This window comes from Candoia aspera, chromosome 6 (assembly GCF_035149785.1).
Source record: "Candoia aspera isolate rCanAsp1 chromosome 6, rCanAsp1.hap2, whole genome shotgun sequence".
Taxonomy (NCBI): Eukaryota; Metazoa; Chordata; class Lepidosauria; order Squamata; family Boidae; genus Candoia; species Candoia aspera.
In genome coordinates this window covers 99,697,506-99,714,814 of record NC_086158.1, presented here as the reverse complement: position 1 = coordinate 99,714,814, position 17,309 = coordinate 99,697,506, and the positions used below count along the sequence as shown (strand labels likewise).

Here is a 17,309-nt window from a genome sequence, read left to right as displayed (position 1 = left end):
GGACCTAAAATGAAATATCCAAAATGTTGCTTCCTGAAATGCTGAGGAACCCAGCCAGTAGAAAGTCAGTAATGATTCTACATCATGCTCAAGTTGTGGTGAGGCCATACAGGCAATACCATTCATAGGTATATTATTATTGTATTTTATATTTTAAGCAGAACTCGTTTTTCATTCCTCTTTTTAAAAACACTGGAGGGAGATGCAGGTCTTAGCAGAGATCTTGACACTTTGGACTCAAGCATAAGAAGTACAACTCTAAAACTCTGTCTTAATAAGAGATCCCTCCCTGGCAGTGTCACAATGCACTGCAAAAGGTGAAGCAAATCCTGCTGTTTGGGCAGAAAATGTGAGGAATGCTAAAAACAAGCCGGAGCATCTTAGGCAATTTTTCAGATAACTTGTGTGCATCCCTAGTTAAAAAAGAGAAGGAAAAGGAAAAACTGTCAGGTTGTTGCCTTGAGTCAAGGCAGGGATAGCAAGAAAGAAGTGGTGGATTCCTGCCAGAAATGTGATGCAGCTGGCCAATTTTCCAGAGCAATGTCTTCATTCTGAAAGGTTTCCAGAGGGGGGTTTGAGGCTGGCCATTAACCGTTCATATTCAGCAGACTGAACAAGCCTGCAGGTCACCCAGTCACAGTCCTCCCCCCCCTCCCCATTTCTATCTCATTCACTCCTCATCGTTTCTAAGTCTGCAGCTTGAGATTTAAAATAGCAGGGTTGTAACTCCTTTTTGGGTGCGTGGGTGGGAAGATGTATTTCCCCTTTTTCATGATGAGTCCGTGGCCATAAAAGGAGCTCTAAGGGGAGAATTCAGCCGAATTCCTCCGAAGGATTGAATGCATTTGTGAAGGCAAGTCCTACTTCTCAGCCTCATCTGTTGCTGCAGAAGGTTTCCTGGAACTACTCCATACTGCTGTCGAAATGGCTTGAGGGCCTGCAATACTATTTTGTAATGCTAAAATGGACTTGACCTGGTGAGTGGAGGGAGTGGATATTTGGAGCTAGTAGCCAGCCATTCTTGGAGCGATGGTGGACAATACTGCCCATGACGGAAGAACATCTATCTATCCATGCTACAAAGATGGACACCCCCGTTTGATCATATGACAAAATGTTTTGGGCTGATCCTGGTTGTGTAGGAACATCTACATAGTAACGGATAAAAGTAGCGTAGGCTTGCTCATCTCATGACCTAGAATGGTAGATAATCTGCCTGCTAAAATACCTGTATTTTGGGGGGTGGCCTCAGGCAACCGAACTAGGGAGCTTACAAGCACCTGGTGAGTAACTCCAGCTGGTTTTGGGGCTCTTTTTGGCTCAGTGGGCCATAAATTGGAGGGACTGTATATGGTCAAGCACCTGCTGCGACCACCTTCAGCCACTGGTTCCATCTCAGCCCAAAGGCTCAGGCAGCAGAGGACAGCAAAGGACGTTTGCTTGACCCCAGGAAAAGTCAACTGTCAGGTCCAGCCAGATGGCATCTTAACTGAGCTGGAATGAAACAGCTTTCAAACCGTCTCACCTTGGAGGTGATATTTAGTAACTTTTAAAATATTACACAGTCCTGCCCGGAAATGTTATTTAAAAAGGAACAATTTAGCCTTCTTTACCTCTAAAATAAATTTAACCTAAAAAGAAACAGTGAATGCATTGTTTCAAGCATCACCATTTTGCTCCCTGTTTTGGCAACTTAAAATTAGTTATAGTACCTTTTAAAATGTGTCTTTATTGTTTTATTTATTTTTCCCCCCAGAGATGAAAACAAGGAAAACTACCCAGACAAAGCTGTGGTCTTAGAGGAAAAGCAGGCAGTGTTCCAAGACACGCAGACCCCCTGCGATGGCACCTTAAGAGTTGGAATGGGGAACTTAAAATCCAGGAAGCCCACCTCTTTGCCAAAAACAGAAAATGGGAAAAACCACGAAGAAAGTCAGGTAATCATGAGCTTGCATGTTGATGCTGTAATTTCATCAATAACAGAAGAAAAGTCTCTGGATTAGATTTTTATTTCTATGACTTGTTACTGTCCTCTGGCACATGGGCTGCCGTACAGCAAAATGCAGCTAAGAAGCCTATACGGTAAATATTGAAAAAAGATAAAGACAATGGAAACCTTAAATTGAAAGCAGTGGAGATAAAACAAACCACCTTCATGCAGCAGAAGTGCATAGAAGTGAGAATGGTGTGTGACTGAGCAATTCTATGCACGCTTTCTAGGCCAGGAAATAAGTCTAATTAACTTCCAAACATTTCAGATCAATCTGGATGAGATGAGATGCATGTTTGTAAAATCCATTAAGACTACAAGACTTCTCTAGCCATTTTGGGATTTGACAGGCTGGAAATTGACTTGTTTGTGGGCTGATATTTTAGTCTCTTTTGCTCAGTGCTAAGCAGCAGTTTTTGTCTCGGGTAGAAGATCCTGAGCAGGAACTCTGATTGTATTGTGGCCAAATCGTAGTTTACTAGTAAGGCCAGTTATGGGAAGTATCTGAGAAAAACAACTCTGCAAAAAAAAAAAAAGCCGTGATTGACTTGTTTCTGTACCATGCTTGTTCGTGTTTTCATCACTCTTAGCGTGGCCATGTGACATTTGAATCTTTAAATCCTTCTTGCTTTTTCTAATCCTGATCAGCGCTGTTGGGGTTGAAAGGGCTCATTGCCTTTCATTAGCGAAGTGAAGGAGAGAGATTGATGACAGCTTATGTTTCTTAGCCTTTCCTACTGTGCCACAGAAAATGCCATTTCCAACAGTTACAGGCTGAGTTGACCATTCTGGTAGTTCTCCTTCCATCAGGATCCCCCTGAAACTTAGGCCATCTTCAGAGGCAGCCCTGCAGAAGTCAGAAATGGGGAGTTTTGCTGTTGTCACTCTGTGGCATGTGATGGCGTCTCTTGGGTCCTTTATTGGAAGGACTTTCATCCGTTCTTGCTTCTTGGGCTTTCAGGTTCAGCCTTGGTGCTAAGACTGGTGAGCTTTTCCCTTAGAGGAAGCTTATCCGTCCCACAACAGAGCTTGAGTGAGGTTGCAGAAAAAGCATGATACCTTGTGAAAAAGGTGGATGGACCAAGAAACCCTCTTTCTAAGGGACGGCCCTCTGAGGAGCCCAGATTTGGGCCGTTGGGTGACCCAAAAGAGGAGGGGGCGTTTGTTGCTTGAGTAGGTGCCCCTTGACCGAGGGAACATGGTGCCCAACCATTGTGTTCCTTGGCCAGATGTGCTGGACTACAGCCCCTGTCGAACCCAAGGTGACATGGGGCCAGGCGGTCAGGGTTTTCTTTGGAGGCTGCATAGAGCGCTGCAGTTGAAGTGAAGCCATCATGTTAAAGAAATTGGGTCTTCCTGACCTGGGTTACGACATTTGACACTCCTGTTCTTGAGGAGGTAGATGGGGAGAAAATAATTAATGATTAAAGCCACCAAGAAGGCGATTGTCACAGGGCTTGGGTGTGAGCATGGTTTGCTTTGAATCCTTGGCGAAGATAGCGGGTAAATAAGTGTGTTAAATTAGCTTCTGTTCTTTTGCGAAGTGGAAGGGTCTCCCCCTTCCTTCTCCTCTTACTGGAGCTCAGTATGAACATGTTGGGAGGAAGTTTCCTACCCTGCAAGACCCAGTCTGGAAGAGCTGCTGGACGCAACCAACTCCCTTGGCGGTCGGGGGCTCAGTCTTGATTTTCCAAGGAAGTTTGACCTATGATCAGTTGTGAACAGAGAGAACTAAGCCTGCAGGTCATGCTCTGACCTGCTTTATTTCTGTTTCACTTATCACTTAAGATTCTTAAGTCTCCAGCTGGATACTGTGCTGTTTTAACTTCTTTTTTTTGGGTGCGAAGATGCACTTCCCCTTTCTGAAGATGAGTAAGTGGCCACACGATGTGGAAGGAGAATCCAGCAGCATCCTTCCGAAGGAAGACCGGGTTGGTGAAGGCAAGTCCTAGTTCTCAGTTCCACCACTTCTTGCAGAAGGTTTCTTGAAACCAACCGTACTGCTGCGGACATGACTTGAGGGCTGTTAATGCTAGAAAGGACCGGCTCTGGTCAGTGGGTGGACAGGAGGTTATTTGGGAGGCAGCAGCTGGCCATTCGTGGAGGGATGGGGGGACTGCATATTGTTACCCTCATCCAGATGGAAGATCCCCGGTCTGTGAACTTTACCTTTGGCTTTAACTTCCTAGTAAGTTTGATCTGTGATTATTGAAGGGTAAATCGCCATGGAACTTACGATAGCAAAAGAGGGGTTGGAGAATATTTTAAGTAAACATGAGCAGAGAATAAGGGTTTATGTTCAGGTTCACATGTCATCCTGAGAAGTTCACAGATTCAGTATCAATTTATGGGGAATATGTAGATATACATCTGACTGCTTGATGAATGGTTGAGCATCATTTAAAAAATGACATTTGATCAGTGCTGTGTGCATGCCATAATTCCACAGGAAAAGAACAGAGAAAAAGCCAGAAAAAGCTCAGTTTACTACTGGGGGAAGAATATACTTTCTTCAAAGTCACATGCTTCATGTCAAAAAATGTAACTTGCCCACATGGCTGTGAAGAGATATTTGCAAGTGGGTGGGCAATGCCTACTGAAATATCTTAAGTTAGACAGAGGAGGTGAAGAATGGTTTCCACTGCTGAACAGCCAACTTCAGTATGTTGTGCAGCACTTGGATTTTTTGATTGATTTGCCACCTTGGAATAAATTATGCACCATGGGATTTGCAGAACCAAGAGTCATGTGCTAATTTGCAAGCTCTCTACAAATTGTAGCACTGAACTTCTGCTGATAGAGGAATTTGATCACAGAGACAAGGCTGGCAATCTCTTTCTTGTCTGGTACAAAATACACACAGGCCCTGTTCCCATAGTGTGCTTAACCTCTGACCCAATCACATCTCCTTAATGGTGGTTCAGCCAGCACACAAACACAGGCTCTAACTGGGTATGCAAGGTGGGTCCATTAACCAGGTTTAAGTGTTCTCACAACGCAACTGCCAGGGTAGTGTTAGTTCCACCTGGTGTAGGATTGGGTCTATCTGGAGTTTGATTTAACTCTGGAAATTAGTTGAGTGGTGTCAATTCCAAAAGAGCTAATAACAATTAAATGGACATAAATGCCCAACTGTAGTAAAAGATATCATGGTATAAAATGAGAGCAGATAAAACAAGTCAGCGAATTGTCAGTCAAGTACAACCAACCAATCCATGGTTGTTTTGAGCTAGAATCATGTGTGTACATTTCCTCTTTCCAGCTGGGTGATCCCACAGGTGTTTTGGCAATACAGCACTAGGAATGCTGAGAATGTATTTATTTATTTGCTTCTTTTTCAGGTTTTGCCACTGCCCATCTCCCCCGAAGAGAGGGACTCTGGGTGGTTTACAATAAAACTAGCACATTAGAGCAATAGCCACAAATAACGTCTAAAACATACATACAATTACCAAATATAAATATAAAATAAATATAAAACCCAAGCGGCCATAAGCCATTGTGACCCCCATGTAGGCTGCAATGAATGTGGTTCCCACTGATCTTCTTTCTCTGGATGGATTTCCTTCCCCCACTCCTTTGCACTGATTTGTTCTCTCTGGAATCCCTGCAACTGGAGGGGGTCACTAGACAACAGTGTTTACACATAACACCTTTTAGAATAACGCAACTCCTGATACTTAGAAATTATAGCTGAGCATTTTCTTTATGGGTTATATTTTCTATGCATGGCCGTGAATATGGGTCATGAAACGATTTGCTCTTAAGCTCTTAACTGGCACAGAGAAGCACTTCTAATAGGGAATAAGACTTCCTGGTTTGAAAAAGAGAGCAAATAGAATCTGCTCATTTTGGAACTAACTGTCAGGAGAGGGAGTTAAGACAGTAAAGAGACAAGCTTATGCAGATCGCTTAAGGCCGAGAGGTGAAGGACCTCTGTGTGAAAAGTTGTTGATTGATTCCAGCTAGATCGAATAAAGGTTTCCTAATGTTCAGTGGCTCAGCATTAAGGCTGCATCTGAGCCATGCCAAGGCATTATGGTCTGGAAGACTAGTGCATTCAGGTCCTGATCAAGGCATGTATTCAGATGAGATAATCCCTGAAACTTTCCTACCCACACTGTCTTCCTAGTTTCTCCAGTAAAGATGCAGAAGAAAAGTCTGGCTCCACGAAAACCACCAAAGGAAGTACAAACTATGTATGAACTTCGTCTCAGCACGTAACATGCATGATATAAGCTGCAGTTCTAGGGCTGAGCCATGTAAAATGATAATTCCTCCTCCCGGGCATGAAGCTTTCCTTGCAGAGGTTGACCTTCTTTCTTCAGTGCATGAAAATGATGTGCACATAAGAGAACTCTCAGTTTGGGGAAATCTGTATGTTGTGTGAATAACTAGTGCATTTTGGTTCCTGTCAACTAAGAATGTTGAACACTCAGATTTGCTAATGCTGGAAGAATGAAGGTAAGCGCAAAGCCAACCCAAACGTCAGGCCAAATGAACTTATGGTTGATCTTCAGCTTACACATAAACCAAACCTCTCCACGATGAATCATGCTGATTAACACTTTTGGCCTGACAAATAGAAGAGCAATATCCATGGAAGGGCGAAACCAACCTCTGTCTTTCAAGAGCATTGTTGTTTATTTGTTCAGTCACTTCCAACTCTTCATGACTTCATGGACCAGCCCACGCCAGAGCTTCCTGTCAGCCGTCAACACCCCCAGCTCCCCCAGGGACGAGTCCGCCACCCCTAGAATATCATCCATCCATCTTGCCCTTGGTCGGCCCCTCTTTCTTTTGTCCTCCACTCTCCCCAGCATCAGCATCTTCTCCAGGGTGTCCTGTCTTCTCATTATGTGGCCAAAGTACTTCAGTTTGGCCTTTAGTATCATTCCCTCCAGTGAGCAGTCTGGCTTTATTTCCTGGATGATGGACTGGTTTGATCTTCTTGCAGTCCAAGACATGCTCAGAATTTTCCTCTAACACCACAGTTCCAAAGCATCGATCTTCCTTCGCTCAGCCTTCCCTGTGGTCCAGCTCTTGCAGCCATAAGTTACTACGGGGAACACCATCGCTTTAACTACACGGACCTTTGTTGTCAAGAGCATACTTGCCTATTTTATGGGACCCATTTTTCTGTGCTAATAAACTGTGTGAATGGGAGGACAGACAACCTGGTGCCTTCCCATCAGCTTCATTTAGCGTGGCCAGTGGCAATGCCTGTGGGAGTTGTTAAAGGACCTCGATGCAGGGAAGACTCTTCTCATGCTGATTTCACCAACCTGTCTCTTTCCAGGTGAGCTGGGCTCCACTCACAGAATTCCCCATCAGCACAGGAGTGAATGGGTGGACACATCTGGAAAGCCGCAAGTTGCGAACACTACCCTAACATCCCTTCTTACACCTCTGCAATGTGTAAAGATCTCTAGCGGGTGGATGAATGTGGACGGGATGAAAGTGGTAATACAGAAGGCTTGAAAAAAGGGCTGAGTAAATTTAGATATATAGTCTTCTAACTGTTGTAAAGGTGTTTTGTTCTGAGGAATGAAAAGAGCACCGATGTTGCATACAAGTATGCGCTGAGAGGGCTCCCCACCACCTGCACATGATGATCTTCACATTTGTACCGAGCAAACAGGGAATGCACTTCTGATTTCCTTCCTGGTCTTCTTTCTTCTCCTCCCCTAGGCCCATTCAATTTTCTGTCCTCTCCCAAAATAGATAGTCGGCGTCAGTCTGGCACCCAATTAATTGAATGTATTTTTGTCCCCCCCCGCCCCTCTTTTCACAGGAGATGGGAAGTGCTGCGTCATGGCTGTCAGACTGTCAGAGGAAAACAGGGACATCAACTCGGGATTATGCTGAGAACGAAACTCTCAGATACCAGGAAACAGTCCTCAGGATTCAACCCAGGTATTCTTTTTTGCGTAAACGAGTCTGATGGCTTCTGTATACAGTAGACGAGGGCTGCATTTTTAGAGGCTCGCACACCATGATTCACCAAACTGAAAGTAGGTCGCCACTCACTCAGGTGGGCCTCTTGGGCGGCTGACAGCGTCAACCCCCTCCCCGTTCTCTCAGTTTTACCTTAGCGGCAAATGAGGTGGCATATTACGCTCTTGGTAGGTCACCACACAGAAATGTGGAATCATGTTACACTGACTTTTCCATTAGAACCAGAGCGGTAGATATTGTGCCCTTGAAAGAAAAAGCAAGGGGAAAAAAGATGAAAACTCAGACTCTGAATTAAGAGGAAAAAATGGTCTTTGAACATAGTGTGCAGGCATAATGCTACCTCACAGAAGAACGGGGGGAATCTTGATTTCTTTCAGAACCGTCTGGGAGTTTGAAGGGGATGGGGTGCTGGGGTGCTGATTTACCCTCAGACAGTATACACCAGTGTTTTTCAAACTTGGCAACTTTAAAATGGGTGGACTTCAACTCCCAGAATTCTCCAGCCAGCATGCTGGCTATGCCCATTCAGAAACCATTTATTAGCCTGCCAGACATTTTCAGGGCATTGCAATTCCTGCTGTGTTAAAATGTAACTGAGCTGGGTGATCAGTGAGAATTGCAGACTCTTCTGGATCCCTTAAGAAAAAAAATTATGCAAGGCAGCTCCACATCAGCCTTTCCTGCACTGGCAAAGCTTGCCTTCCTTTCACCAATCCAAGACTTCTTCCGTTTACTGAGGGAAGCAAGCCGAATATGATTTATGGGGTAGATAATGAGGATTAAGAAACCGCAGAGCAGATCAGACTGTTCTGTAATTTTAGCTGGTGCAGGCGTATCTAATCCAAAGTGCAACTTTTAATTTTTAGCTGGTATTCATTGAAACACTTACGTACATATGCCTTGCATTTGTTTCGGAAAGTACTGGCTTACCACTTTTGATCAGGGGAAACATCTCCCAGCATCATTCCTCAGTTCATCTATGACATTACAGAGCAGGACCTTTATTAATATTAGATTAATAATGTAATGAACAATTACTGTGAATGGATTTCTGTAAACTTTTAAACACTCTACATGCATTACAGAGGTACAGGTAATAACACTGGTTTCCCATCAACTAGCATTCCTATCCCATATTTTTTGAGCCAATCCCATTCTATCCTACTTGTCCTTTTAAAGAGCTATGCACAATCCAGAAATGGGTTAACTTAATGAATGCAGTGGAATTTCACCACAGTTACGCTGGTTTGCTGAAATGTCTGTTCGAGTGTGATTCTCTGCTTCTCCAATTCACATTTTGCAGGACAGATCAAAGTGCATTCATTTCACCAAACGATGCTGCTGGACATTTGCAAAAGCTCACTGAGGTAAGTCTATCAGGAGCCCTAAGATGCTTGGCCTGAGACGCTGTTACCATCCTTGTTTAAGCAAGTAAGAGTGATGCACGAGTGAGCACACGTGTGTTCTTCAAGCATCAAGTAATGACCTTGCTGTGCTAGGAGTCTGTCAAAGACAGGTTGGCAGGGAGGGTGATGGATGTCTCTAGGATGCATGTGGGTGTGTTAATGTTGCTGTGGTTACTGGGAGTTTGTGATTTTATGATATTTTTAATTAATATTATATATAGTGTGTAATTTATTTTATATCACTTTTCTAAACTGGTCCATTTCTTGGCTAAAGTGGCATAAAAGCACTTGGAGGTAAGTAAGTAAATAGGAGGCACACAGAGACCGTAATCTCACACTTTATAGAGTTGCTTCTAGCCAGAAGAGGTAAAACTGGACAAATCAGAGATCCAGAAACTCAGAATGCTGGTTTGGTGCACATTTCAGCTTGAGGCTGAGTGTCTCATACTGCATAATGGAAGAATCTTCTAAAAGCCACAGTCTCTACAAAATTAATGAGCAGATAAACAAAACCTTTTTTTCAGATTGGACTGGGTCATAAATATTGGAAATGTAATTTTAGCCTAGATAAACACAAGAAATGATGATTGGTTAGTGTCTGAATATTCATGCTTTCATAAAGGTCTGAAAAAGGTAGTGGGGTTGGTGCTGTACAGTTGATCATCTTTGTACTTTATAATAAGATTTATAAAAAATAATACTTTATAATAAAGTACAAATTGATGGTCTCCTTTTTGGGGTGTGTATTTAGCTGCATGGTGTATGACATGCTTGTGTGCCCATAGTTTAATTTTCATTCTGTTCTGAATATTGAAATGCTTTTGAAAACTCTGAAACTTTTTCAGTCTCTGAAGGTTTTATGGGATGCATAAGAAGAGTTTTGTGAATTTGAGTGAAGGGCAGAAGGATATGATGTGCAAAACTGGAAGAGATATCAGCATTTCTGGCCAGTAGAATAATAGCAAGATAAATATGTTGCTGAAAAGGTTTTCCAAGCGAGAATTTTTAGGAGAGTTTTCCTGGATTGACTGAATAGGGAAGAACCAACTGGAGATGATTGAGGGAACCTATCAGATGAGATCATAACTGACCCCGTCTTGTTTTCCTGGGCATAGCATAGTACCCTCAGTAACTTTCTAAAAATATATCTGCAGGATTCTCTGGGAAACATGTATAACAAAAATGGTATTGCCTTAGAATTGCTCTGCTATTGCAGGGCAGCAAAGATTAACGAGCGTAGATCACGAGGGCTGCAGAATGAATGTTCCCTCTGGACAAACACTCCTCCTTTGCTCCTCTCCAAAGTCTTCTCCATGGCACTGCAAATATTCTTCTTGAATTTAGGGCTTGAGAAGAAAATCCAGATTATGTCCCATGGTAACCTCAGTACTGTGCCAAGGGAAACAAAATCGTTCTGTATCTTGCATGAACTGTGAGATTATATGCATGTGCTTGCTTTGTAGACTTTATTCTGGTGGCCCAAACTGTCGGCAACAGCATGAAAGCACCCAAGTACATTTATAATTGCTGGAAGTGGAACCATACTTTTCTTATGTTCTTGAAATTTCGAAGGGGCATCAACAGTCTAGCCCATGTCTCTTAACTTAAAGACTGGAGGCTTTCAATATTTTTCTTAAACACTGAGAATCTTAGACTGATTATATCCAACCCTGATGACTTTCTATGCTTGTTTAGGTAGGATTATGGAATACAGGCGTGCAAGGACCATTTGGCCTGTGAATACGACTCTGAGGGTTTCCCCTTAAGAGCGTTAGAGTCTCTGCAGTTACGTCTGCTGAAAAGTCTCTCCCTTCAGACTATTCTTTATTTGAACCAGCCGTTCTGTTCAAGATGTTGTTTATCAGCATCAGTGGTGGAAGTCCAGAAAAGTTTTCCTCTAAACAGCTGCTAGTATCTGGAAGAAATGTGCCCAGCTGGTGGGGTGGGGTGGGGGTGGGGGTGGCGGGCATATCAGAGACAAAATAGAGCTTATTAAAGGACAGAGAATCATCCAAGGTGCCCACAAAGTGCTTGGACAATCCAGTTTGGTTATTTCACCAAACCATGCTTGGGGAAGCTCCACCACAAATCTGAAGCGTGGAGATTCACATTCCAGGGGTGGGAATCTGTAGAGTGGAGTGGGTTGTCAGTATGGAGTATGGGCTCTGGGAAAGGGACTAGGGATGCTCATTCAGTTGCAGGTATGATATATGTTTGAAGATGCATATGCTACATATGGTCAAAGACACACATGCATACGTGCTACAGAGCCTGTAGGCTTGTTGGGATCTAAACATGTAGAAGAACCCCTTCCAAGTCCATTTAAAGCAGCTCCTAAAGTCTCTGACTTGTGTTCCTTTTACAAATCTCCTTTGCCATTTCTTCATCCATTCTTCTTTTTTTTAAAAAATGTGCATACACATTTTCATTTAAATAAACATATTTTCTCTCAAAATAGACATTCTTATAATGCAGCTTTGCATATTTTTTGATCCTAACCCTGCATAAGGTATTTAGAGAACTGTGAATGCTGAATAAATAACAAATGTTTGATTTGCAAATTAATCTGGGAGTCGTGGATTGCCTTTGTTCACAGGGAAATTGATAAAGATCTAGTTCTTCCTATTTTCCCATCTCAGAATAGTGGTCCAGACTTGGTTTGTTTAGATTAAAGGTCTGGCAGAGTAAATGGGTGCAGATTCGACTTTCAAAGGTTCCCACAGGAACAAAAATATTGAGAGTCAGTCAGGGAGCTGTGGATGGCACCCTTCGAAGATGTCAGCCTCTCCGTCCTTACCCTTCATCATAATAAACTCTTCTTTATCAAAACAACAGTAGTTAGGATCATCATGATAGGCTTGAATTAAAAACAAAACAAAAACCCAAATCACTGTCTCCACAGTGGCCAGAATCAATAAAACATGCCTCTCTTTGTTTTATATTGCTGTTGATTTGTTTCAAACACAAAGGTAACTGCTAACTGAAAATATTTCCTTTCCTTCCATCTTTACAGATATTGACAGCATTCTTGATGATCGTGTTAGAAACCATAGCAGTTTCTTTCCAGATCAATCAAAATGTCTAAGGCTGCATTCTTTTTTATTTTATCTCCCAGGGTTACTTCTTTTTTCATTCTCCCTTGTTCTGAAAGGATGCTGTAGATTTTAATAAAGGCTGTGCAAATAGAGTCACTGATACATATTTTAGTGTACGCTGGCTTTACTGAAACCATGCTAATAAGACAATAGAGTTAAAAGACACTTAAGATCAAGTTCTTCCTGAGATCACTGTGCTTGGAGAAGAGAGCTAGATTTGACTTCTACCTTCTCCATAAACTTAGACAGGAATGGGAAGCCTGCTGCTCTCTTCACCGCAAGTCCCATTGTTCAGTGCCATTGATTCTGCTGGAAGTGAGGCTCTCAACTGTGGCTGAGTGGCAAGTTCTCATTGATAGGGCAGTTTCTCATTGTTTGCCCTAATACAGTGAATTTATTAACCATGCACCTGAGAAAGTCATAAAAAACAGTGAGACAAATATACTCAGACTGTGTTGGGCAAAAGGTGACTGGAGAGAGGTGGGATAGGATAATGATACTGGAGAGACATCAGTGAGGTTGGAGGTGAGCTGGGCCAAGGGACCTCCTCCAGGAGTTGCTGAACCCCCAGCCTCCTGGAGTTCCATCACATGTTTTGCTTCTGTCACACTCTTACGTTGAGAAGCTCAAGAGGTCTGCATGCATTTCCTGTGGCTTTATCCTTGCAACAACCTTGTGACACAGAAGTGATTGAAGGTCCCCCACTAAAATCCATAACTGAGGAATTTGCATTGAAGCTGGTTGTCCCCAGATTTGTGATAGGCACTCTGTCACACTCACTTTCCCTTTCACGAAGAGTTTGAGTCAGGCTGGTACTCCTGATGGTATAACATTAACATTCCTATTAAATCTATTCTGACAAGTAATCCAGAAGTGACTATAAAAATAACAGATGATGCTACGCCCCCTTAAAACTGCATTAGACTAATTGAAGTTATGTAAAATTTGTGTTGGGGGTGGCAATCCCATTATATAAAACATATTGCCAACTCTGGTGGCAGTGCCCAATTAGTTCTTTATCTGGGCTGAGGAAAGTAGAAATATTTCTGAGGAAATTAGAAAAGTTGTGCAACAACCCTTAGTAATTCATTCTAGTGTAGCTCTTCCTCCATTTCCATCGTATATGAGATGATGCAGCACGAGAAATGAAACCAGTATTTGTTAGCCAACAGATGTACTGCAGCAAAATGATGGAAAACAGACCCTCAACTTCCTTCAGATCAAACTATTCAGAAGTCTATGAAATGGTTGAAAAATTAAGATCGCAGAGACTCTTGAAGCATGTTTTGGTTTTCCTGCTTTAGTTATATTAATGAGGAAATTCCTCACAGATTACCTCGATCTACGCACACAGATATGCTCAGTGAGGAAGTATAGCATTTGTAACTCCTAAGATCACACGTGAGTTTAATGTATCCCCAAATTACACCTTCTTTTCCTCTTCCTTCCTGTGTTGCCTGTGTTCTCTTTTGAGGTTTGTTTTTTTTTAAAGGTAGTGATTTCTTGTGATGGTGGCTTCATTTTAATGCTTTTTCGATCACTATTCATTTATTTTAAAAAGGGATTATATAATGATACAATCTGTCTCCGCTCTTCTTAACATTGTTAGGGAACTTCAGACATAAAATAACAATGAACATTAAGGGAACCGGCATGTTTTCAAAGTTTTTGATCAATAAATCTTTCTTCACCTTTCGAAAGGGCTTTATCATTTGTCTTACGTGTGGTAGTCATGAAACAGAGTAAGACCTGAGAGAATTCTAGCCTGGCAGGTCTAAATTCAGTGTTTTGATCACTTTGGCTGGGTAATGGCCAAATTCATCTTAAAATAGTGTCAATGCATTTTTTATTATTATATCAACGTTCTCACTTTTTACCAGGTGGTGAAAGATACTCAGAGCTTATGAATTTTCAAAAAATGGAACATTACTGAATTAGTACTGTTAAAGCAAGCATTGTTCTTTTTTTATCAGAGTATTCTACTGGGGTATGGTTTTGTACCATAGTTCATAGAGTGACAGTGTTAATTATGGATCAAACATATGCAGGAAGTATATCTAATAAAGGAATGTATTTTCTGTTGATGGAGAACTTAATCATCGTATCTATCTCCATTCCCCTACTGTTAATTTCTGAATTTGCTCCTCATCATTTTCTTGGGATTTATGGGAGCAATGACACCTTTTTTTATGGAATGACCAATGATATCGTCCAATCTGGACCTATCACAAGATTGCACTTGTGAAGACAACCCTATTTCTTCAGTCTGTGTGGAATTCCTTAGTATCCTGACTTCTTTGGGAAGGAATGATAGACATGCAGGCCTCACTCAGGGACTCATAACAACCCCGCTGTCAGCCCTATGAGGCAGTCCTAATGGCTTCTGGATGGCTTCTTCAAGGTCATCTCCATAGCTCTCCACACTTGCTTGCACATAAAAAGGCAAGATTTTTTTGCTGAACTATACCGGTGGAATAATTTGTTCTGTGTTGAACCTGGGGCATGACAGCCAGAGAAGCTACAAAGAGATAGCTTCTGGATTTGCCTGTAGAAAGGGATGACAATCTGCTTATTTTGCTCTGGAGGCTGATGGGAAGGGGAAACCGTGCCTTAGTACTTCCAAAAATGGAGCATCTCTACCGAAGCAAACACAAATGGAATCTTTCCTTTCCTACCCTACCCTACCCTATGAAGGTGGCTGAAAATTTAACCGTTGGCTTTCTGCAAAACATTTCACAACATGCTAGAAAAAGGAATTTCATTTCCATATTTTATTGAATGGCAAGGGGTGGGCTTTACATCCTTAGCTTTAAGCGGTTGGAACAAAGAATTGCTGAAATTGTTCAGTAAGTTTTCAGTGTTTTTACTCTGAGACTGAGCATAGCTTCCAGCTTCTCAGATTGGCTTTTCAAAACAGATACTGGGCTAATTAAATCATCCTTCCTTTGGGTTATAAGTAATCTAGTTCAAGTTAATGGGATGGGGATGATGAAAGTTCATAAACAACATGGGGGAAGAGCACTTGTCTTGAGCTGAGACCAAAAGCAGCTGTTTCTGCTGGTGATGCTGGAAAGGCCTTGAGGAAGGAAGATGGGATCCTTGGGTTGCTCTAATCAAAGCCTGGTCCAGCATTCCAGTTTTTCCGGGTGTTGCAGCTCTGCAAACTGACTTCTCTGCATTTTTGCCAAACCAGGAAGACAGTCCTCAGCTGGCGGCTTCAGAGGAACCAGCCTCTTCCTCCACCTCAACCAGCATGCATGCTGACAGGGATTATTGTGGTGGTAAGAAAGTCTTTGGTTACTGCATGCCCTCGGGTTTTCATCGTAAAAGATCCCTCAGGACTTTGGTGTGATTCAGTATAATGGTAGATCTCTTAAAAGAGTGCCAAAAGAGAATGAGTTCAGGCATTATCTGAGAATAGAAGATCTATCACACTGTAAGCTTGGGGCATAATAAGGAAAAAAAGGGTATCTTATTTTATTTTGGGTCATATAAATATTGGGGGCTTGGGAAAAACAGTGTGTTGTAAAGGCTCAATTCCATCGTTTTCAAACACAATTACAATATATTTGAAGATTCTTAACTGTCTGGTGTCAGCTTCATAGTGTTACTTCCTCCCACCCTTTATGATGGACATTTCAGTTCCACCCATTTCTTATTTTTCAAACCATAAATTAAGTCTGGACCATTTCTAGATCTCCTTGGAGGAAAAAGACCCTAAACGTTTTCATTTCTCATTTGTCTTAATATCTGCACCTTGATTTTGTCACCTAAGCATGCTCCAGTTTGCATAGCGTTTCTGGAGATATCAGTTAGATAAATTCGTAGAAAAATTATGATTGAACAAATTTCCCTCCATCCCTGTTCCCAACATGAGTTTTCCCCAAAACTCTGTTACTTCAGTGCAACTATTGATTTCAGCCTGATCGCCTCAGCAGAGAATACAGAACCGAAGCATCAATTTTTGTAAACTTACTGACTGGGCCTTTTAATTCTGTACACAAGTTCAGTAGAATTGAGTGTCAGGAATTAATAGATTTTTTTGAGGGGGGTGCTTACTTTTCAAGAACTTGCAGTCACACAGATGGCATGATTGGCCTTCTGGATTCAGGCAAAAGCACATCACTGTGTGTGAAAAATAGATCATAGTTAATGATGTGGCAAGTACAGGCAGACAGGCTTAAAGTATGCCAGCAGTGCCTGGTTTCCATTGCTCTTTGGTGGCCTTTGAAGGCCAGGTCCAGACTCGGGCATGGCAGGTATTCCATGGCCTTTTCTCCTCTCTTAGTGGTTCTTCGCTCCTTTCTTTCTTCCAGGCCCATGTTCTTTCACACACAGAAACACCGAGAGATAAGTAAAATGGCCATAGGAGAATAGCTGATTTGCAATGCTTCCCTTCCTCAAAAACTGATCTACTTTCTCCCTAAGAATCCTTCAAATACATTTAGCAATTGTGCCATCTAGGAATGGATTTTCACACCTTAAAGTAAAAAGATCCAAGTGTGTTTCTTAGAGCAGCCTTGAATAGAGAGATTAAGACACCAAAATCCATTGCTGTCCTTTGTATTTGGGAGATCCTATTTTTATCCCAAATGTTCAAGGTAAGTATTGGTCAAACTTAATACTTCTGTTCCTGTTGATGTCATTGGCCATTCTCTCTCTCTGTTTTTAATAATGGTGGGTGTATCAGCCAAGAAAAAAAATGGGAAGGGAAATATTTAAGGCTCTCCAAATCATGCCCAGTTTTGAGGCTAAATGAAGTAATAACAGTAACAATAAAAAGTCAAGGGGTGAGCTGGGCACTGGGTGTCTAATGTATGGCGACCCTGTACTTTAATTAAAAAGGTCTGGAAAAAACAT

At 42.1% G+C, this 17,309-nt stretch overlaps 1 protein-coding gene across 1 annotated transcript in view; it reads left to right on the top strand.

The window, feature by feature from the left end:
- The window catches only part of FAM13C (family with sequence similarity 13 member C), a 45,034-nt gene that overhangs the window by 5,506 nt on the left and 22,219 nt on the right, over window positions 1–17,309 (top strand). Inside the window, exons 2-5 of the mRNA XM_063307750.1 lie at window positions 1,757–1,937; window positions 7,785–7,906; window positions 9,252–9,315; window positions 15,643–15,730. Of these exons, the coding sequence (XP_063163820.1) occupies window positions 1,757–1,937; window positions 7,785–7,906; window positions 9,252–9,315; window positions 15,643–15,730 (455 nt within the window). The remainder of the gene's footprint in view (window positions 1–1,756; window positions 1,938–7,784; window positions 7,907–9,251; window positions 9,316–15,642; window positions 15,731–17,309) is intronic.